The sequence below is a fragment of the Salarias fasciatus genome, assembly GCF_902148845.1.
Source record: "Salarias fasciatus chromosome 23 unlocalized genomic scaffold, fSalaFa1.1 super_scaffold_20, whole genome shotgun sequence".
In the NCBI taxonomy this organism is placed as follows: domain Eukaryota; kingdom Metazoa; phylum Chordata; class Actinopteri; order Blenniiformes; family Blenniidae; genus Salarias; species Salarias fasciatus.
In genome coordinates, this window is record NW_021941230.1 from 10,531,914 (window position 1) to 10,555,474 (window position 23,561).

General features: G+C 46.4%; 1 protein-coding gene across 2 annotated transcripts in view; it reads left to right on the forward strand.

Annotated features, from left to right (window-relative positions):
- The window catches only part of LOC115383872 (rho GTPase-activating protein 6), a 52,866-nt gene that overhangs the window by 9,654 nt on the left and 19,651 nt on the right, over positions 1-23,561 (forward strand). The window contains exon 1 of one of the 2 annotated variants that reach the window (XM_030086072.1): positions 14,293-14,704. The exons of the other annotated variant lie outside the window; for it this stretch is intronic. Within the exon in view, the coding sequence (XP_029941932.1) occupies positions 14,663-14,704 (42 nt within the window). The 5' untranslated portion in view covers positions 14,293-14,662. Of the gene's footprint in view, positions 1-14,292; positions 14,705-23,561 lie in introns of those variants that run through there. 2 annotated transcript variants of the gene reach the window in all.

Genomic DNA, 23,561 nt, shown 5'->3' on the forward strand with positions numbered 1-23,561 from the left:
GATCAGTATAAGCCCTCTCTGGGGGTCCAAGTCCTCCTTCTACTCCCATGTTGCTCCGTTTATTCTACCTCATTGGGATCATGTCTGCTTTCGACCAGGGATGCACCATAACGTGCTTCAACTCACTGCTCCTCTGGACAAGAATATTAATAATTGTTTTGCCAAAAGAGGGCGCCACTGCACTTCTCATGAATCTTTTAGAGGAAGGACAAATTTGGGTAACATTCCAAAGTATCTCTCCTCTTTACTGCTCTCTTTCTGTCTCTGTGTGTGTGTGTGAGTGTGTGTCACACACTCACTCACACACTAACGGTGATGGATGGCAGTGAAAATGTGGGTGGGCTGCGCCGCAGCCACCCTCAGCTGCGCACATCTGTCTCCTCGGCCTCTCCCTGTCATAAGTATCTTACAAAAACAGCACAATAGCTGATACCAGCTGCAGCCGGAGCACATTTCACAGCACCGGGGCCAAATAAAACTGTTTCAAAATGCAGAGTGCTGGGCGAACCACCTCGGGAAGATAATCCCAATTCCCCAAAACCAGTCGATTTCCAACAAATGTGCAGCTTAACCAGGCTTTAGTGACATTACAGGCTGCGTAGCAACATCTGCACAACTTACTGTTACGGCGCTTCAACCAGTAAAACCTTCTGGTAAGTGTGTTGTTATTATTATGACACATTTCATAAGAGAGCTCCAGTGGAGTGGAGATGTTTGTACTGTCACCAACACCCCCCCCCCCCTGCCACACACACACACACACACACACACACACACACACACACACACACACACACACACACAGAAAGATAACAATGTGTGTTTGCACTGCTTCAGCTGGGAACAGCATCACTTCCAAGCAGAGATCATGTTCTCTCCTGCAGCGCACCTTCCCAGAACATTCACGTGTCTCCGTGTGTGTGTGTGTGTGTGTGTGTGTGTGTGTGTGTGTGTGTTACACACCTCTTAACTGAACGAGGACAGGATGATAAAAAATACTGACAACTGAGGAAACAAACATTAAACTGGAATCAAATGTTTGTAATAAAGTTAAAATGTGTTTGTCATTCATCAGTAAATATTACAATTTCGTGAGTTTTTTCGGTCAATATTTGCACATGAATTTAAACAAGAAATCATCTTAAAAACAATCCTGCATAATATCAGCGACACAAGGAGGCTCAATAAGCTTATTTTATCCTTGTTATCTTCACCACCATTGCTTTATTATTCCAATATGGATGGCAGTGAATGCATAGTATATTTAAGAGACACACGCCTCCTCCATACAAAAAAAAACTCCAAGCTGAAGCCAAAAGTTTGAGGAGAAGATGACTTATATTTGCTTTCGAAGACTGAAAGTAAGACGTGAGTTAAAGTGAATCAGTTCAAAGAGGTAAAACGCACATCTGTCTGTAGGTGAGACGGCCGCATTTGATCAGACCTCAAAACGGCGAGGTGCGTCAGCCCGCGTTCCTGCCGTGAGCCGTAATTTGCCTTAATTTGCCCTAATTGGAGGAGGCTCGCGCCGTTGCCAGGCTGCTCGGTTTCAGGCGAGAGCGTGGGAACTGGAGGAGGCTCAGACCGAGCGTCGGGCTGGGAGGGAGAGATAGTGAGGAGGAAGAGGAAAACGAAGGGGGGAACTGCTGAGCAAAAGGGAAGCAGGATGAGGTGAAAACACTCACAAACACACACACACACACCTGGGTTGGATTAGCTCTGACTAGCAGGGAGGCTGCGTGTTAATGGAGATTTAATAGGCTCTGAGATGACTGACCACGGTCGTGTCTTCAGTTGCATGTTCTTTAAACTTTTCACCCCCGCTGACTTGTTTCGCCTTTGTGAAGTTGTTCAGTATTTGAAAAGTCGATGTGCTTGCCGATCATAACGGTGCAATAATCGGTGTTTAGATTTGGTTCGAAGCTTTTCTGGAGGGTCTGTGTTTTCCAAAGTGCAGGATGGGAAAAAGATTAGCTTCATTAATACGCAGAAATCAAATACTTTTCTTTATAGAAGCAAAGAAGAACAGAAAGGGACATTTCTGGAATCTGTTCCCCTTTTGTTGCGTGTGTGTCAAGGATTTCCACATCTAATTCCGCCGGACTCTCTCTCTGTTTAACTTAAAGTCACTGAATGTGCGAATCTTATGTGACCAAGCTGGAACTCAGTCTTGTGCGGCTATGCTAACTGTGCGTCCATTTATTTTAGAAGCTGGGGTGAACCGTCTGAATGATATCATTACAAGAAATGCAGGGATATCGACGGTGCAGTGCATGCATTTTGCAAACAAGGGTTGCGCCACTGGTGTGAGTAGCCAGTTCTAGAAAAGGCTGAGGAAGAACTGCAGCAGATCGATCAGCGTCAGTGCACTGTCCATGGAAGGGACTGAATGTTTGAGATCCATAAGTGATGCATTACTCGTGTGTGTGTGTGTGTGTGTGAGATGATGAGTTGGTGGGAGTGTGGGTGGAGCCAACAGGGGAGTCCAGCTTGGATTCCAGCTACATTCCAGACACAGAAAGAAGACATGGGGTGGGTCCGTCCACCCCCACCTCCTGTATTTCTTCCTCTCGGTCCTTCTCGTCCTGCTCCTCCACCCAAACGCAGAGCGGAACACAGACACACAAACACCCAAGTCTGCCTTCCAAAGCTCACGTTAAAACCATGTGACGATACCGTCTGGGGGAATCAAAGCCCTCCCTGTGTGTTTTTTTTTTTGAGCGGCTCCAAATTTGGACGTTTCAGTGGTCGAATCCAGATCAGGCAATGTAAATGTTTAAACTCTTTGCAGACAAGTTCCAATTAAAAAGGTTTATTTGGTACGAATTGTTTTTGGAGAGCAATTTACAAGTGGAGCACACTGAAGAGCTGCAAGAATAATGAGAAGAAAAATACTTTCCAAGTGTCTGCTTTTGGAAAGACAGCTGGAAGACGAAGAGGACGGCCATAATCCACATTTTTCATTATTTTTTAAGAATTCTATGGAAAACCTCAAACCAAAGATAAATTGAACCAAATATTTTTTTTCCTTTTGAGCCAAATCTGATGTATTTTATCCATTGATTCCATTAGATTCATATTTTGCTCAACTTTTGAACGCAGTGCGCATAAAAAGTACAAAAACAACGACTCCCAGGGAGAACACTATTAAATACTTGAGATATGACAGTTTTAACAGGGCATCTCGACCTGGGACGAGCAGTTTTTCCATGCATGACTTAATCTCTTCATGCATGATGCTTTTTAGTGTGTTTTTATGAGGCATTTGTGAGAGTTTTTTTTTGCCATTTTACACGACTGAAAGAAACAAAATGTTCTTTTTGCAGCAACTGTAGACATGTGATAAATGACTCATGATCTTTTTCATATTCCAGCGGCAACGGTTTCTTCTCCTATGATGATACAAGAAACCTAGGCTTTTTTCAAAATTCACTCTTTTCTGTGCAGCAAACTAAATTTAATGTGCTTGGTGTCTGCGATCAAAAACTACTGAGCCGAACGGCGAATGCACGTCCTCTGTACCGAAAAAGAACAGGCCCGCCGCTCCTCCGTCCGTCCGCCGCATTTTTTTGGGCGAATCCGCAGTTTTGTCTTTTTATCAGCCGCGGGATAAAAGTATAGTTGTTGGGAAGAGAGCATTCCTGCTGCGCCGCTGTGTTTATACCGACGATTAAATATTTACAGCGCGAGCTGACAAGAGCCGAGGCCGCTCGCTCCGACTCCGCTCCGGGTTTCGATACGCCTCGGTCCAGGTGACCCGACGACGCGCCGCACGCGTCGCGCACATCCGCGTTCGGATGTCGTGTTTACGGCTACGCAAACACATACGGCGCACAGTGTGTGTTCAAGTGTCTGCTGGTGTGCGGGAACACGGAAAGGAACGCACTTGCAGAAAAAGAATATTGGAAAAAGAAAAAAAAAAAAAAAATGGGAGGAATCTAAACACACATAAAGAGTAGGTCCAAGCAAATGTGCTCATTTGTTTTTGCTGGGAGGGTTCAACCGAGTGCAGAGTCGGGAGAGAGACCGAGGGGTTTGTAAATTGTGGCGTAGCATTACTGCAAATAATATTAAGCTAAGTGGGTTCAATTGCGCTCACAGTTTCCCTTTCAGCGTCCCTGTCCGTGGTGTTTGCGTTACAGCGGTTTTTTTCCGTCCAGTTAACGAAAGAAGCTGTTGTCTGCGAGGAAACGGGGCAAATGAGGACATGAAGAGAGAGAGAAAAAGTTTGAGAATAAAAGATAAATAAAGTCAGACTACAAAGACGGGGGACGGAGGGTGTGGCAGGGAAGGAGATATGCCTGCAGGGAGGAAGAGAAGGCCGGAGGTTGAAGGAAATATTTTCCTCCCAGCAAGTCTTCATATCATAATGCAGTTTTTATGCAAAAAAAAAAAAAAAAAAAAGAATAAACAGATACTTCCACCGCCAGGAACAAACCTGACACTTGCAAATTCATGAGACGTGTTGATTTGCATGCCAGACAAGAGCACTGAAAAGCAGTGAAGACGAGCAGCAGAAAGCCTGGACGCTAATCTCAGCAACACAGGCTCTTAAAACGCCCTTCGCTCGCTTCTGTTCGTTGCTTGACTGAGTTAAAAGCTAAGGAAGACACGGCACGGTCTGGGAAAAGCCTTGTCCCAGCATGAGAAGGTCAAGTGTCATCGACGCTGATATCTAGAGCCGTGCGTCATCTGCATCGTGACGATAGGAGATGTAGATGGTAAATAAAAGAGGCCCAAGGATGGAGCCTTGAGGAACCCCACAAAGGGGTTTTCAGCCCCCACCCAGCACTGGGTGATAAAATCAATACTGCTGTTACGTCTGTGCCTTAAAGATAAGACTGCAAAAGGTGGCTAATGATCTTATATTAGCATAAGGTCTGTTTGTTTGAAGGAGTCTCCAAGGCTGCGAGCATCGAAAAATCAGAGTTCAAGAAGATCATCCAAATAAAGAATAAAAACTGTCAACTTGAGTAATTTGGGAAAAAAATGTACTTAGTGTTGCTGAACCTGGTGGCTGAAATTGGTTCGCATCGTGCAGATCCAGCCTGACAAACGTCCCAGAATGGTTGTTAATAGACCTGAATCTTCCATGACGGCCGGTTCGTACGCACAAAAGCCGCTGTGCAAATCCATATAAACACAAAGTGTTTGGATAAATGTGCCGGGAGAGACGCCATCCTTCAGCACGAGCGAGGCCGAGCCAACGCACACACACGAGCGTCACATCGCTCAGTGGACATTTTATTCTATTATTCGAGCGATTATTCCAGAGCCTCCTCTCACGCGTCTCTGGAGATTTGCACGGCGGAGAGGCTCCCTGCGACGGCTGCTCCTTTTAGTTTACTTAAGAGTCGGCCCACACCTGCCAAGTCAGGCACAACTGTGTCGGTGCCAAAAGAAAGACGACTGAAAGCTTTCAAGCCCTGCATCAATTGAGGTGTTTTTAGCAGGCGTGGAGCTGATGGAGCTTAAGTGCGGCCATTTTTCCAGAACAGAAAAATGTCTGAATTCGTGAGAAAGTCTTCTTGCAAAAAGGAAAAAAAAAAAAAAAAAAAATCGGACAATTTCAGAGAAATGCATCGAAGGAAAAGGCTTTTCTCCTTGTAAACTTGCAGCAGAAACCGAGCCGTTGTTTGTATTTGAAAAGGTGCCATCGCCCCATTTAAAGGCATTTTAGAAAATCCCAGAAAATCCCCCCCGACGCTCTGATCTCGCTCATGTTTCCCATAATGACCCGGACACTTTCACCGTGGTGCTATGGAAACAAGTACAGGCTATTTTCTGCTTTCCTGTAGTCAGCGAACGCATCAAGCGGGATTGAAAAAAGAAAGAAAGAAGAAGAAGAAAAAAAAAAAGAAATCTCAGCAATTATTTTCCCACGATATTTTGCTGTGTTTCACTTGACCTGACAGGAATTCTGGCGACTTTAATTCCAACAGGACTTGAAATAAACGTCTGATCCTACGCAGGGCGCCATGTAGAGTTAACACTGTGTGTATTAATGTATGCTGACGTGGCTGTATTTATACACACGCTCACACACATGCATGCATGTAGATACACACACACTAACAGGTCTGTGTTGTTGTGCAGTCTGGCTTAATGGGCAAACCGAGACGCCATGGCAACTGTTGTGGCAGAAAACATTAAGGAGGCGTGGGAGGTGGAGGACATTGAGAGTGTGTGTGTGTGTGTGTGTGTGTGTGCGTGTGTTCTTCTGTTTACTGTCTTTGTGTGGACCTATGGGGTCGAAACCACCAAAATCACGCCATGTTTTGCATCTATTTAATTGTTAAAATGTGGTTTTAGCTGTAATTTCACATGAAAATTAGCTGTGATGGGTGTGTGTGTGTGTGTGTGTGTGTGTGTGTGTATGCGGTTGTGCATGCATGCACGCATCAAAGTGAAGGAGCTACAGCTGGAAGACAGTCTTTATTATACAGACAATCATACCACTTGGTTGCACTTGTGGACACAAATAGACTGTTTTTTTTTGTTTTTTGCTCATGGGCTCCAGACTTGGAGTGGATACTTGGTTGTATCTGTGGGAACTGATGATGATGATGATGATGATGATGATGATGATGATGATTAAAATCTCTTCCCTTGAGAGTATCTCTGTTGGTTGTTTATAGGTAATCTGACTGAATGACCTGCCCAGAAATTTAAACTTAAATGAATAAAGCATAATAATTTAGGTTCAATCTTGTAGTAGTGAGTAAATTTCAGATAGCCACAGACATTCATCTGAAGTAAATATTTACATTTTCCTACAATAATTGTGAGTAATAAAGTAAAAAAAAAAAAAAAACAATGTGACATTATTAAAAAAATAATTAAAAAAAACTGAAACACAGGAAATGAGAAGACTTTCTTCATTCGGCAATAAATTAATTGCGTGAAAATTTAATTAGGAAAAATATGTATTTAGAAAAATATATTGAGAAAAAAACAGCAGTTTAACATTTTAACATTTTAAAATATAGGGGAGAGCGGGGTAATTTGTGCCAAGGGGCAAGTAGTGCCACCCCTATTATTTAGAAAACCATAGTAGTTTTTGGTCATGTGACCACATATTTTTGAAGAGGCGTCCATTCCGCTCATCTTGCAAAAAAGGGAGACACATGGCTTGAGAGGTAAGCACATTTAAGTTTAAAAATCATTTTTTTTTGCCCTCCAAAGTAAAATTTCTATGTTTAAGGTTTTTTGATTGCTGTGTTTGAACAATTATAGAAAACTTTGAAAACATTTCACACGTTTTATTGCTTTAGTAAGCTACATCATGAGTCTATACAGTTAACATGATGCCAGCTCAGAACAGCTGGGGGCTGCATTTCTTTCAAAATGGTGGGCCTGGGGTAATTTGTGCCAAGGACCTGGGGTAAGTTGTGCCACTGGCACAACTTAACCTAACTTATGATTATTTACTATATATTACTTTTTTTGAATGTACTGTTATTGTACATCTTATTCTTCCATTTGATCACTAAAACTATGAGTCATTCTTAATTTCAGATCAGAATCCATCATGTCACGCAGATACAAAAGGAAGACAGACAGGGCTCCAACTTTTCAAAGTTTCTGAAGCAGGTTAAGAGGCCTGTTGGTGGAAAGTCCATCTTCACATTTAGAGAGAATGATGAAGGAGTCATCCCTCGAGGTGATGTGCTTAAAACATTTCCCACACCATCAAAGCGTGGTGACAGAGCCAGAAGGGAGCGCAAGTTCATATTCCACTGCAGCACTGACAAGTGGAATGTCCAGTAGTAGGTCGAATCTGTGAAGATATTCAGATGCACTTAGGTGGTCATTTTTGATTTTTGATTTTGTTCTTAGCATGTGTTCATGTGGCACTCGGCCTTGTTGAAGCAAATTGGCCTTTGATTATGTTAAAACTTTAAATAAGCATTAAAAAAGTACTTTTGTATTTAATTTGTCTTGTTTTTATCTAGCATTGTCATTTTTATATAAACTTTTATTTCAGACACAGTTGGTCCATATGAAAAATACAAAAAACATTACAAAACACTAAATTTTTGATATTAAAAGTATCTTTTTTACTTCAGTTATCAGTGGCACAATTTACCCCAGTGTATTCTGACTAATGGCACAATTTACCTCGCACTTGGGGTAAGTTGTGCCACAAAACCACTTTTTTTTCCAAAGCTATATTTCTCACACAGTTTATTTAAGATCCAAAGTGACTGCTCCCAGGGATGCACAACATCCTAAACTGTATGAACATATTTTAGTTGCAGGCATTCCTGTTATCCCCGTGTGTAAAAGGAACTTTAAGTAAAAATTGGCATTACTTACCCCACTCTCCCCTAAATCCTTGCATTTAATGTCAGCTTAAATGAGACCTTTGAAAATCATTTCAATTGATGAACTGATTTTCCTTTGGTGAATCTGAATACCTGAAATTTTATATTATTGAAACAAGTTGTGTTAAGGAGTGTTATTTTGAATTTATATTAACTCAATCCATTTTAAAAAGTTGAGACTTTTTGAAAAATTTGAGAATAAAAATGAGGAATTAAATGAAATTTAGAAACAAAGCAAACCAGTTGACTTCTCTGTTTGTACGGATATTATGCAGATGACTGTCTCCTTTCATGATTTGACACACCTGACACTGAAATGGAAACTCAAACACAGTAAATGCTGGAGGAAAGTTTAAAAAGAACCAAAATAACAATAAAAGGTGTCAGGCAGGCATACGGATTGATGGATAAGAGGGCAGAAGGTCAAACTACGATGACATTCAGGAATGCAGACCAGGACTGATCTTCGGGAAAAATAACAACAGCTTCGCACTATGACGAAACGCACCGTCTTGGTTTAACTCCTGCTTTGCTTGTTTTAATCCATGTTCTCAAGATATTTCATATAAAAAAAAAAATGCTACCGCCTTGCTGTCGAGGTCTTGTTTTCTCTCGCAGCGCCGGGCACGCGGTTTTCATGTGGTACACTGTGAACCATCGACAGGAAACGACCCATAAAAAAACCAAAACAAACAAAAGCGTCGGTACGAGGGAGGCACGTTTGCATGTGAAGCGAGTGTGTGAAGAGCTTAGCTTGTCAGATTCGCACTGCGGGCAAACAACAGCCCACAATAAGAAAGTATGCAGGGAGCCTATCTGTGGAAAAGCTGCTACTTAATTTCAGTCAATTATTTACCAGCGCCGACCGAAATAACTGATGTGAGATTATGCAGATAACATTCCTCCACACGGCGGATCTCGCTGGTTCTTCACTGGTCTCCTTAAATGGGGAGATTTGGAATCCGCTGCAGCCCCAGTAGAGAGTTTTCTACAGTTTACTCAGCATTTTTGGATCGAAATGAACCAAACATTTCAGAGCTGCTAATGAGAAGACGAAATCACAGGCAGGATAATCCGAGAGGCCCTGGAGGTCGCACAGCTTCAACCTCTCCAAGCTGAGGGAAGTCGATTCTCTTTCTCTTGGGGAGAAGAAAAGAACTTGGCTGCGTCATTTCTGTGTTTTCACAGAAGAAATCAAGGTTGCCACAGCTTCCTCTCGAAGCGCAGATTGCAGGTTGCCTGCAGGCCTGGATTGAGACTGAAGGTCGAGATCAGGAATAAACAACCTCGATGACCCACTGAGCCACTTCTCTGGATTTCCATCAAAGAAAATCCCGTTTTAAAATGACCGTTTGGCTGTTTTAGACACAACACTTCAAGTGAAAACGGTTCGTTTTTGAGTTTTCCCACATTGCAGTTGACAAACCCTCCGCTCACGATTCCCATCCATCAAAATGTTGAAACATTTTTAGAAAGCCTGTTATGTTCTGACCGAGTGGCCTTTGGCTCCATCTGGGCTGGTAAATCGCTCACTCCTGATCGCTACAAAACAACAGCCGGCGGAGATGCGATCGGAATAAGCTGTGCAACTCCGAATTTTGACCAAAAAAAAAATTGGCTCGAATCCCGTGTTTACTCATGTCTTACATAATCCGCCATTTGGTTCTGATGAATCGAGCTTCAAAAAAAAAAAAAAATCCTCCAGGAATCCAACAACTACTTCATCTTCTGACTTTCCTCGCGGCATTCTGATCGATTTGATCCGCTTTGGTTCTGATGAGACATTCGACTCGATCCTGTTTTCCAAACATCTCCGCTTGTCGGTCGCTGTCAGCCCCCTTCTAATGTCAGCAGCGCGGAGATGAAAGCTGCATAGGAACACATGGCCACTTCCCAAAATTCCTCACTTCCACCCCCCCCCCAACCCCCCCCCCCCCCCACCCCCCCCCCCCAACCCCCCACCACCACCACCACCCTCTGCCGATTGGCCCTCCGGTCACCGTATGGAAATTTAGGACAAGTGGGTCGGCCTGTTGATAGAAGCGTCCAGATTGAATCCAGACGCTCGCCGTCGTTGCTTTTTTGCGAGTGTGTGTGTGTGTGTGTGTGTGTGTGTGTGTGTGTGTGTGTGCTGTGTGTTGAGTGATCGGTTCCTCCAGGACAAAATAAAAAAAACATCGTTTCTGCAAACCGAGGTGTGGATCTTTGTCATCGGATGCAGTTTGTTCTGCAAGTGTGTGTGTGTTTGTGTCGGTGGCTCTGCGTGCAGTAACGAGAGGTCAAACCCACGTTCGAGTCTTTTCCGAACACACTCACACACACACACACACTCTCTCACACACACACATTCCCCAGTTGTGAGGTCATCCCCCTGAGCTGCTTTGTGCAGCTCCTGCTGTAAATTCGTTTATATGTGCCCAAGTTTTTTTTTTTTTTCAACCATCTCTCCTCCCCTCTCTCTCTCCTTTCTCTCTCTCTCTCTCTCTCTCTCTCTCTCTCTCTCACACGCCCGTTCTGGAGGCTTCCTCATGAAACCGAGGTCAAAGTTTGGCGTCTGAACTAAAAGAGAGGTAATCGGGAGGTGAACATGTGTCCACGTCTTGGAGAAAATCCTTGTGTTTTTGCTCACGTTTTTTTCTTCTTTGGGCGTCGGTTCATGTGGGTCAGCTGTGTCTGGTTTAGCGCCAGTTTAAGAGGTGTGAAGGCGGTTTAAAGAGGCTGATATCACGAGCCGACGGGGGGGGGATTTGGAAGCCGCGTACGGAGGGCGACGCCCTCTGCCCCCCGGGAGCGGCGTCCGTATCTCACAGCATCAAATCACAGATCCTATTAGAGCGTGATGAAAGTTCAGGGTGTTACCGAGATACGCCAACCGCCCGGGGCGTCGGACCGCGCTCAAATGAAGTGATTATCGGGTTGAAGAGAGGCTGCGCGGTGCTGCGGCGCAGGGGGGCATCGACCAGAACAGAGCTGCCGAGCGATACGACGGCCACGTTAAAGCTAATAATTAATCTTAATTCTGCGGGTGCAAGTTTCCATGTTCTTCCTGTGCGTCACGTTAATCAATATAACGATTTGCATGACGTAGAAAGGAGGCGTTTAAACCGTGAAGTAACAATCCCGTGCGCGTGGGGTCAAGTGTGACAGAACGCCTCCGCGTTCCGCCTTTCGCGACATCTATTTTGCGAGTGTTTATTAAACAGGCCGGCGACCCCCGCGGGATTTTTTTCTCTGTCATTTACTGGATTGTCTTAAAGCACTTTAAGGGAATACTTTCCACTCCGTGCGGTGATTTCACAACTCAGGCATTCGACTTTTGGAAGGAGCGCGCGCTGCCTCTCCGCCCGGCGATGTAAACATCGGCGTTCGGCTGCTCGCAGAACCATATAGTCTTGGGAGGAACTCACGTGTTCCTTGTAAAAGAATATTTTAAAAGGGTATTTGAAAGAGGATGATTTCAGAGGTAAAAAAAAATTTGAGATTTGGGTGTTTGGATCCAGCGTCTTTATCGAGACGCCGCTTTGAGAGAGATGCCGAGTCGGCGTTGATTTCGCGGCGACCTCCTCGGATCAGCCGAATGCTGCAGTAGCTGATTTCTGCCGGACGAAAACACACGTACACGTCTGGGCGTTCAGGCTTGTCCGCCCTGCTCTCCCCTCCCCTCTGCCACAAGCTTTGTGCATGAGAGTCTGAGCAATGGGACCACTGAAACACCATTTTAGGAGAAAATAGGCTCCTCCTTGAGGGCCATAAATCCTGCTTCTGCCCTGAACTTCACTGTTTTTTAATAAGAAAGAGAGCACTGTCTTTTCTGTCTTCTTCTGTCTGCATTTCGTTCGGGGTCTCGTATGTTTCTCTTGACGCTGTCTGCGGGAGAATACCAGTGCCCTGCGTATTTTAAAATATCCCTCCAGACCATCAGCAGCCTCTCTGCGGGAGCCTGAGAACTTCTCATTCATGACTTTTCAACGCGGCGTGGTGGAAAACGCAACCGTAACGAGGGTTTGGCAAGGCATGGAAAGAAACAAAGGACTCATGGAGTGAAGCGCACGAAATAAATGCTCAAGATGGCAACACCACAGATACACCTGAGATGAGGCTGAGCGGAACTGAGTGTGTCTGCATGAGGCAGCGATGCCTGTGCTCCGTTTGCCTCGTGGCCGAGCGAGTCCTCAGGAGTTCACCTCTTATCTCACAATTTACTCCTCTTAACTTGTCAGCATTCCTTAAATGGCTGCGGCGTTATCTGATGGACGGAGGGCTCCGGCTGCTCTCCTTCCTTCATTTACGCCTTCAGTAACACAGAATTAAAGCGCAGAACTGCGTGTGCTCCTCAGTAATAATAATAATGATAAAAAAACCCACTCCTGCTGAGCTAAGCAAATGGTTTTCATTAACTCTCACTCCATGTGAGTGTGGATGAGGCCAGCTTCTCGTCACTGGTCGATACACATTGCTTAACGCTGGCATTGCACGAATCTGGATGAGACTCCCAGCTTGGAGGGGGGGGGGGGGGGCTTTGGTTTTAATGGTCAGAAGTGATCCTGATGACTCCTGATCAGTGATTTTCCCTAAATAGAGAATTTCCAATCTGCTCATCATCCCTTAAACAAACTTCTCCAGCTGAAAGAAGGACAAATTCATCCCTTCCATCCTAAAACAATGGAGTGTTCCCTTGAGATCAACCTGTGAGAGCTTCCTCGCTCAGTTCTCCAAATAGAAAAACTCGGTGTGTGAGATTCCTTCAGGCCAGCCTTATCAGCCGTGGAGCCCCATTTGTGGGCCACTGACGTGAAAACATTGAGACAGCCCTGCTGTTGATAATCAGAAGGCTTCTCCCCACTGCTGGTCCTCCTCCTCCTCCTCCTCCTCCAGAGCCCGCCCATCCCTCTCTGTTATTCCTTTACCTCCGTTCAGCGTCAGCAGCCCAGAGGAGCTTCAGAGCACACAGGGAGCTCAGCTTCAAACTAAAAGCTTCAGAAGAATTTAATAACCATCCATATTGTGAGAGATGATCAATATGAAACAGCAGTATTGTAAAAAAATATATATATTTCCATTAATTTTTTTTTCCCTACAGTTGCATAACAATGTCCCAGGAGACTTTGATCCCTGTGCTCTGATCCTTTAAATGCAAACCTAAACTCTGAAAAGTACAATTCTACCTTTTGGAAACCTGAATGTTTGTTTAACCTGTTGACAAACCGGGGGAAAAAAATACAATTATTCCCCTTGAGTTTTAATGTGCTGTATGTGTTTTTGCAAATCTTTGCTCATAGTATCTTTATTTTAAACCAAAATGGAGTAAAAAAAAAAAATGTAAAATGCCATTTTATCACACTGCAACACATCATTTTAAACACACAGTTTTCCTTAAATTACTTCAACTATCGGACTATTTGGAGAAAAATTTAGAGCTGTGAGAAACTCTTTAGGTACATCTGGAATCTCTAAAACAGATCTGGATTAGTTTTCATCTGGACTTCAAGTTTACAACAATGAACTTCCTTTATAAGAAAAGTTACCACGACTGATCATTTATTTGTCTTTATTTCCCCCAAGTACTCGTAGGTACTCAGGAATCTATGACAATCACAGTGTCACACAAAATCGGTGCTGCTGGTGTTTGAGTTACAAAATGTGAAACTTTACACTCATCATAGTGTATCAACACAAACAAAAGTTAGTGCAAAATGTGATCAATCATGAAAAATATCCAAGTCTACATATTTGGAAAGTGGCAGCAAATAAGATTAACTGACAAGATTTCATTAATTCTTGTAATGAGAATTAAATTGTACTTTTCAAATATAAATATTAAGTTCTTAATATAATTTTGTTGAGGTTACAGCTTGAAGCACGCGGTCACAGTCGTTGAGCGCGTTTTTGCGCGGCGATCCGAGTTCGGGCTTTTATTTTGAAAGTCCACACCGGACGACTCTCCCGCAGCGGCTCCGGCTTGATGAAAGTCTCCCCTTGTGTCTCGCTCGCTGCCTCTCTCCTCGCTTTGGTCCACCAGCATCTGCCTTCAGCAGCGACCGCGGGGCGCGCGCGCTATGGATCCGTTACGCACGACGCGCGATGGTGTCCTCTCTGGCACGGACGCATTCCCGACGCGCGTTTCTCACCGGAGCAGACGCGGCAACTACTGAAACGAGGCTCCGCTTTTCTCAGAGGTCTTAAATGTAAAAGAAGTAGAAGACTCGAGTGATCCGTGGACTCATATTTTTCCCTTTCCACGACGCGCTCACGCTTTTTTTTTTTTTTTGGGATTTCATTTATAACATCCACATCTTGGTGGCGTGTTTACTATATGTGGATAATTATTCCAAAGGATGGGAGACTCCGTGTTCCTCGACAGGCAGAATTCCTATCTTGTAAGTATAAAACTTCTGATCCGCGGGGAATTAACTGGAGCGGCTCCTCGCAGGATCCCGCGGGGAGACTCTGTTCTGTTTCTGGAGCGCACGAGCGCGCACTCTATGGTGTGTTTTTGTGCTTGTGGAGAGAGAGGAGTGACAGAAGGGGTAAGGCAGTCTTTGCTGGAAGACTTGATGCTTGCTGCAGCCTCTCTGTGAGGCTGGGCTCGTGCGTAAAAAAGAGCGAGTGAAGGTTTTTTTGTTTTTGTTGATTTGGTTCACATTGTAGCACATGCAAATAAAAATGGAGCTCGTGCACTTTGAAATAAGGAATATCTGTGACTCTGAGATGAAATTTGACACTGAGTTGAGGCAAAAAGAAAAAAAAAAGGGGGGGGGGGGGAGTAGGAGGGTTGACGTGCAAAAACTTCCTGTGATGGAACGTTTTAAATGACATGTGGTGCGCACAAGACCACACATGCTTCCTGGTTTGAAACGAGAGGGTTATTTTTTTTTTCTTTTTGGCTTTTCTCAGAAAACCTTGTAGCTGGTGTGAAAGTGCAGAGCCACAGGTGTTTGTGTTTGACACTCTACACCTCAGAGCTCGGAGGCCAGATGCAGGCAAAACACACACTGTTGGGTCAGGGCTGCCCGGGCCTGATGGGAACCGAGAAAACCCTCAGCGACTCGCTCATATCTGGCTATTTGGCATATTTCAGACGCAGATTAGAAAGATGCTGCCTGCCGAGCAGGTTTGGGAAGTTTGTGCAACACGGACATCATCCGTCCTGCCCCCCTCCATCCTGCTCCTCCCGTCTCCAACCCCCACTTCTCCGAGCGAGGAGTCCTCTGCTGCTCTTCCAATCTCTGATTGGGAAACAATACTGTTTTCTTTGGCTGCTCTGGCACCACGCTGCGGCCTGGATTACCGCTGTGTGGCGGTGTGAAGGCCGTCGTGGCCACATGGGCCGCAGCGGATCGTGTAACACAATCTGATGAGGCTGCAGGGAAGCGACCGAACTGCTCTCCGTGAGGCCCGACTCCGCTTTCCTGGACAACGCGTTCGTACTGACTGAAATGATGTCAAACTTCAGATTCAGGAGGATTTGATGAAATATCGTTATCGGCTTAAAGCGGGGGAAATCTTAACTGATTACAGCAAATATTTAATAATGCCGATATGTTGAGTTTATGAGGGTTTTAGGAAGATGTTTCTCGTCCCGATAGAGTTCAGTTTGCCATTTCCGGATCTCCTATTTCGGTAAATATTGAGTTCGTACCAAGCTATTGGGTTAGCTGAGACTGAGGACAGGTAGGAAGCGGTTTTCCCGCTGAAACAGGAGTGGCGACATAGGATAGGTGGATTCTGATGTGCGACAGCACCTCGTGGTCGCCGGTGCGTAAACGTCTAATCCTCCCTCGAAGGCGGTCGTGCGTCTGTTCCGCGCATGGCGTCAAGAGTATCATGCTCCCGGAATACCGCGCGGGATAACGGCGAGCGGTCGGGACGGATCACTCAGCCCATATCTCTGAAGGAATTCGTTCTGCGCCCCACAGCTTTATGTGGTATTCCGGGGGATTACGGGAACGATGGGCGGGCAGCGCCTTTCTGTCAGCGCAAGTGAGATTCATCACCTTGCGAAGGCTCTAAAGACGTCAGCGGGGGAACAAATCGCTTCCAATGTAATGGTTTATTAGCATTATGAGGACTGAGTCAGCCGGCTTTAAACCCTCGCGAGCTGTGTTTGTCACACGTTTTCTAATTAGCTTCACTGATTTAAAGCTTCTCGTGTCTCATTTTCTTCTTGGTTAACAATAAACGACTCAGGCTTTTAGCTGTGACTTGGCATTTGAATTATAGATTATGAATTTAATCACGCTTCAAGACAGTTAAAATCAATACAAATCTACTTGTGCACTTGGCAAAATATGAAAATGTGGCATCAGTAAATTGCTAAAATGCCATTTAAAGAGTTTATGTTGACGTCACGGAGGATAAAGGCGACTTCATGAGAAAACGACATGAAGTTTCTGGTTCTGGAGGAATTGACCCAATCCACCTGAAAGTCATGTCAGAGGACGGCGAGGAAGAAAGAGCTTGGAGTAGACGGGAAGACAACGGAAGCATTGATGAAGTGATTGATTGCGGCTCTTCTCGTCATCCTCTGGGTTCATCCGTTCATCCCTTCTGCCCCCCCCCCTTCCTGCTTTGTTTACTGAAACTTTTAAGTGCCTCTTTCTCCTCCCCGTCGCCCTTTCTGGAGCTCATTAATGCCGGGAGCAAACATTTAATTCCTCCTCTTACCTGCTGATGCGTGACCTTGTTCTAGCGCACGGGGTGTGTTTGTTTTACTCCCCTGCTCCTCCTTGTGCAAATGCCTGTGCCAGAAACTGAAACCTGCCGAATGCAAAACACTGAGAGGAGGATTTTACGGACTGATGGAAGCGAGAACACTGAACGAGCGCTGCTGCGACTGTCATGAGCAGCTGGCGTCATGTGGGGCTGCGAGTGTGTGTGTGTGTGTGTTGTGTGTGTGTGAAGGAGGACGGCATCAACAAAACAATCCACCGCCCTCCTTTACGAGCTTATTTACATCGAGCCGGGGGGAGAGGGGAGCAGGAGTTGCTTCGGGCCTCGTAATTCCAGGTTTTTATTCCGAGCTGCGGAGCGCAAGTAATGAGCGATCCTCCCTCTTCGGAGTGTTGGAGCTCGGAGTTTCATGTCAACATGCGAGCCGTGACGTCCTGCCGCTGTAAGAAGACGGTGACAGTTCGAGAAGTTATTGACTTAAGCACCAAATTTCAATCCATGAAATTTCTCAGGAAAACACGTCTTTTGTGTTTGCGAGCTTCAGACTGCTCTCCGCTGCACGTCCAGGTCTCGATGACCTCCTTCTGTCTGGCTGGTGTTGACTCGCTCCACGTTTATTGACCTGGATTCGCACGCTGGGACGAATCCAACACTAACTTTTTTCCTTTTTTTTTTTGAAGTGTCTCCATGTTTACAGTCGTCACTTCCAGCTTATCGCCACAACGCCGTCCGTCCCTCAGTGTTCCCTCTCCGATCCCGTCGGGGTGGGGGGGGGGAGAATGGCACTTGCTTTATTATCAACAGCTCAGCCCGACTCCAGACTTGTCTTTTTATGGAGACGTGGTGGAAGCGGCGCAGAGGAGAAACTCCTGGCAGGAGCCGATCGGAGTCTGATTTTCTGCCCTCGCTCCGCCGTCCCGAGACGCTTCGTCTTCGGGATGCGTTTAGGGAGTTGGTCAGTGGGCCGAGGAGGGCACGCTGTCCATCGCCGCGCTGCTCTTACATCATGGCTGAGGAATCCGAAAAGACCACGGCAGCCTGCGGTGTAACGAGCGGCAGCCGGAGCGGAGCGATCGATTTCGACGTTCCTTGAGAATTTCCTCGCGCGCCGAGCAGGAACAGATTGTGCCGTCCCAGAAGAAAAACAACAAAAGTCCCTCTTTGTATCTTCAGACAGCTGCTGCTCTCCGGGTGACCTCAGCGGTGCGGCCGTGCCGGAGCTGCCGGACCTCGGCAGAACGCGTCGCGCCGAGCGTGAAACGTGAAGGTCGGGGGTTCTCGCGGCCAAACGACGACGTCGGGCTCGCGCTCGCTGCGGTGAATCTCCGGGGGTCAGAGGTCGCGGGGCTGAAGTGTGCCCGTGAGTGTTTCTGCTCTTAACGAGACGCACGTGTCCGTCTGTGGGAAGACGGACCGATCCGTCCCGGACGCGACTTGAACTCTTAAGTGTCTGCCTCTGCGAAGATAAACTCCGATGACCTGGTCCGCTGTCGCCGATCATCTGGTAGATTAGTCGTCGTTCCACTATATGGGCTGTCTCCTGATAATTCTGCAGGAACTCAGTTTCTTTCAAGAAGCAAAAAGAATCATATTCCTCCCACTAAATGATGCATTTCCAGCTAAAATCATCTCACAAATGAGCCATTAGACTGACCTACACACACACACACACACACTGCTGACAGCTCCGTTAATTTGTCACAGCAACACTTCAATAGTGAAGCTATGAACACATGATAAATGAATTAAACTGTTTTTGTATTTACTTTTGAGCTCCAGCAGCCCTAGAGTAACACCGGGACTGTAAAAACACTGTAATCCCCAGTTTAACTCGGTCAACAAAACAAAATAAGCAGCTGTGCTCATTCTTAACATTTGATTGACGTGTATTTGAAAAGCCTCATGTTTGCTTTTTTCTTCCTTCATTATTATTATTGTTATTATACATGCGCAGCACTCTGGAGGATGTACTGTACTGTGTATTCCTAATCCCACCGCTCCACATGTGCAACAGCTGGACCCACTGCTATTGTCGTCTATCTTTCCCGACGATACGTACAGTCGTTTCGCGTGACGCAACAACCACGCAGCAGCATGCACATGTTGCACAATGTGTGCAGGGGATAACGGGGCACTGTAGAAAAAAACAAAAAAAAAACAAACAGAAACGAGTGTGAACAAGTCTCCTCGGAGTCGAACCGCATATCTCCCATTCTCCACGTCTCAGTGATGCTGATTGATGCTATTTCAGATGATCTATAACCTCAAAGTGTGGGACTCATTTAGGATCGGTGGCACTGGGTGACTGACAGACAGCTGGAAGTTCAGATTCCTCTAAAAGGGGAGGGGAAAATAATCCGAAGTGGAGAATAATAAGCAGCTGGGATGAACGGTGCGGTGATGAGAATAACACACACTTGTTGGTCCGGGGATGCCGCGGACATGCCTGAAGGGGGTGTATGCATGCACGCGTGGCGTGCTCGGCATACAAATATGCGCCCCGTGTTAAAGGTGCGCCCATGCATTTAACTGGTGGGCTTGTGCGAACGCGGAGGGAGGAGTTGAAGGGGGGGGGGGGGGGGGGGGGGGGGGGGGGGGGGCACTTCCACGAAGGCTGGATTAGCCGCTCTCCCAAGACTTGCCTCTGGAATGTGAGGAGAGCTACGAGTGTGTTGTGGAAGTGCGTGTTGAGACTCTCACACACACACACACACACACACACACACACACACACACACACACACACACACACACACACACACACACACACACACATTTACCTTCCAGCTAATTACTCTTCATTAATATGCCTCCACTCCACCTCTGAGCTGCTCCTTCCTGCTCTTCTCATGACCGACAGCAGGGTTCTGCAGCTTTAAAAGAAGCGTTTCTTTATTTGAGTCAAATTTTGTTGACTTTTCTTTGTCGTCTTTGACCTTCTGTCACGTGTAGTTAACAGATATCTTATTTTACCGTCACAGATTAGTCAGATTATCTGCGCCACAGAAAACCAAGTGATTCGAGAGGAAAGGGTCCGCAGCTTTTCCTTCAGGCAGTCTTGAGGGGCCTCCAGGAAAAAAAAAACAAAACAAAAAAAAAAAGTCATCCTAACTTCTTGTGCCAACTTTGAGTTTATCAATCAGCGCTGTAAGCCGACGCTCAGTCTTACATAACCTCTGCAGGTCCCTGAAGGTGACATTTTCATTAAACAGTTCTTGTTTGCCACTAAAGAACCACTAAAGCCAATAGAAAAAAAGAAACTTGATTTCTTTTTAATCTCTTGTCAATATTTGGATTTGAAGGTGAAGGCCGTGCTTGAGGAAGAGAGCACACTGAGCGGAGGGTTTATAAACGTTTTACTGACTCGCTTTTGAGGCGCTATATTTAAAATAAAACGGGGGGGTGGGGGGGGGGGGGGGGGGGTGGAGGTGGGAGTAGCTGTCTCCGTTCTAAATGGGCCTCCTCACTGTTTCATGGTTACTCATAAACAGTGCGCTGATTGATGGTTGGCGTTTTGCGAGTTGTATTCTCCCGGCCCGGGCCGCACATGTATACACAGCCCTTAAAGCGCCGGCTCTTATGCAAACACTGCAAAGCCGAGATATTTTCTGTAAATATCACATGAAAGCAGGACTTGTTACTTGACAGTTGAACCTTGTTAAACCTCGCGACTGGACGCTTTTGTTGATGCGTTTTTCCCACCTAACCCGGCCGGCGCTGGGCGCCGCGGCTCCGGTGGGGAGGCGCTAAGTAGTTTACCGCGTCCGCTAAACAGCCCATTAGCGCCCGAGGTGTCCCACGCCTCGGCGTTATTGCCCACACTTCAGGAGCAATCCCCGGGGCGCGCGCGTGTGCGCGTGCACGGGAGCGGTCAGCTGAAGGTTGACTGGGGCGCCGCGCTTTGCTGTCTTTCCGCTAGGAAATCAATAATGGAGCGGCTGACCCGGCGGTGACCTGCGGTGCACGCAACGCGCACCGCCGCATCCAGAGCGCGGAGGGGGAGAACAAAGCAGCGGCGGGTGTGGCCTGAGTCTGCAGGAAGTTACACTTGGCTAAAACTTCCTGGACTGGAAGCAGGCCGGTGCTTTCAGATTTCAGCGGTTTTAATTAGTTGTGAAGTGTGTTTGTGTGTGTGTGTTTTTTAGTGCTCCTGTGTGAACAAGCGTCAGAACAAGCCGCTGCGATTCAGGGGTTTTTTCTTTTCGCGAGTTGGTGGCGAACGACGTTTGATGGGATGAGCAAATAAAAGATGTTTTACACCAGCGGTGCCCAAACCTCCTGAATAGAAAGAATACTTTTGTCCCTTTTTTTGTTATTTTCCTTCTAAAATCAATATACTGATAGAAGTGATGTATAGCTTCGTGCCGCAGTCAGATCCAGTTTTTGACAAAAGCCAGGCGCAGCCAGACCTTGTTTTCTGACCCGGAGGCTGAAATCTGCTTCGTCTCAGTCTGGTCAAACATTCCAGCCGAGCCCCGATTGAAGACCCTCAATCTTAATCAGAAAAAGCGCCCGGACGCCGCCCGCCGCTCTGTTATGAGCCCTGAGCAGAAGGAGAGATCGGCTTTGATCATTCCCAAAGACGGATCGACAGGAAGAACTTCGCGTTGTCGTTTTTCATCAATCAGGCGCGGAAAACGCCACTTCCAGGCTGCAGACGCCACTCGGAACATCTTTGCCGCACGTGTTGGGACGACCTCCCGTTCTGCGTTCCTCCATCCAACCCTTCACATGTAGCGTGCATGTGCAGTATTCCCGACGTATGCACGACCCGTTCCCGCGCGCGAAACCGCTGCCATGTGCCTCGCGAAGCCGCCGCGCCTCTGTCATCTCCATCATCACCGTCGTCATCGTCGTCGTCATCCGGATTCTGCGGAGTCGGCCCGCATGTTTTAATCCGCGCTCTTTAACTGCCATACAGGATTAGCTGCTTCTGATCCTGCCTTGCTGGATGGTTGCGGCCGAGCTGCAGGCGCCTGTTATTCCCACCGCTGTGAGAAACAAAAAAAAAAAAAAAAATGTCTTAATAGGCTCAATCGATAATCCCGCGCACGTTCACGTCCCGTAAAGGCCGGGGTGTTAAGTGACGGCGCTCTAATCTCCGATCCGCTGAAACAGAAGGCGAAACCGGTTCCGCGGTGGAGTTTATCTGCGGCCTCGCTTCCTGCAGCACACACACACACACACACACACACTCCGGGGAAAGACTGGTTTGCATGGGAGCCTTCAAGTGTGCAAACTCAACAAGTGGAATAGAAAAAAATAAAACAGTCAAGTTCTGGACGGGAGTGTTTGGAGCCAGATGAGGCCGGATTAATGCGACTGCTTGGGATTAGAAAGTCATTACCAGTAGTGCTTGTAGGGTAAAAAAAAATGATAATAATAATCGCAGAAAAGCAATACAAGTTGCTTCTTCACGTCTGTTACTTGATTCATTCGAACTTTTTTTTGGCACGGATCGCCAGATCTTATCGCTAAATCTAGTTTTTCCACGGACATTGGAGGATGGATGGAGTGACATTATGTCTGTGTGTGCTTGTGCATGTGTGTGTGTGTGTGTGTGTGTGAGAGACTCTGTTCTCACGGTGCTGCCAAAGCGGGGCGCTCAGACCGCCATTGGGCTCGATGGGAACCGAATACCCATGGGACGACTTCCGCAACCGTTTCCACTGATTGACGGATTAATTGCGCGGGCACGCACTCAGACACGCCATGCGCCGGGCGCGTATTGAATATCTGTGTTGAATCCGGCCGGCTGTCTGCGGCGCCGCCCTTCTACTGTACCAGCCCGGTTTCACGAGGGCAGGGGACGTTGTGTAAGTTGCGACTCTGGTACGGCGAGTCACCGACTCTCCCGTAGTTCTTCGAAATGCGAAATATCCCGACTCCCTGTGGGGATTTCTTGTGTTTGCATTCAGAACAAAGCAATGAGCGCTTTTTATCCCTCTTTATTCACTGTTTAACGCAGTCAAACACTGGTTGAAAGCCTGCACTTGTCATCGGCTTAGCAGTGTGTGTGTGTGTGTGTGTGTGTGAGCGCACACCGCTGAAGTGTGTACTCCAAATGCAGTGCCAAGATGCAGGCAGGTGAGCGAACACCTCAGCAGGGCGTCACGCCACACGCCCGGCTCCCAGCTGGACGCCGCTCAGTGATGGTTAACCAGCTTCATTAGCGTTTCCTCCCAGGCTGGCGAGACGCAAATTTACCGACTTGTATACTTTAGTGATTTCACGCTGTGACTTAACACACATTCCTTGCATAATAGCCTGTTTGTGTTTGTGTTGGAGTGTGTGTGTGTGTGTGTGTGTGAGATAGAACGAAGCACTTTTGAGGACACGCTGATGCATTTGGAAAATATTCCTCAAACGTCTGCTTATCTTTTCCTCCAGAGAGACTCTGCCGCTCTCAAAGTCTCGTTCTACATGAAACTAAGCTGTTGAACATTAACCTCAGTTTTGGCCGAATTCTTCACCACATGTTCATTTTTATTATTATTATTATTTTTTTTTTTTTTTAATGATCAAATTTGTTTCCCAACTTGTTCTTCCTTCTGTTACAACTTT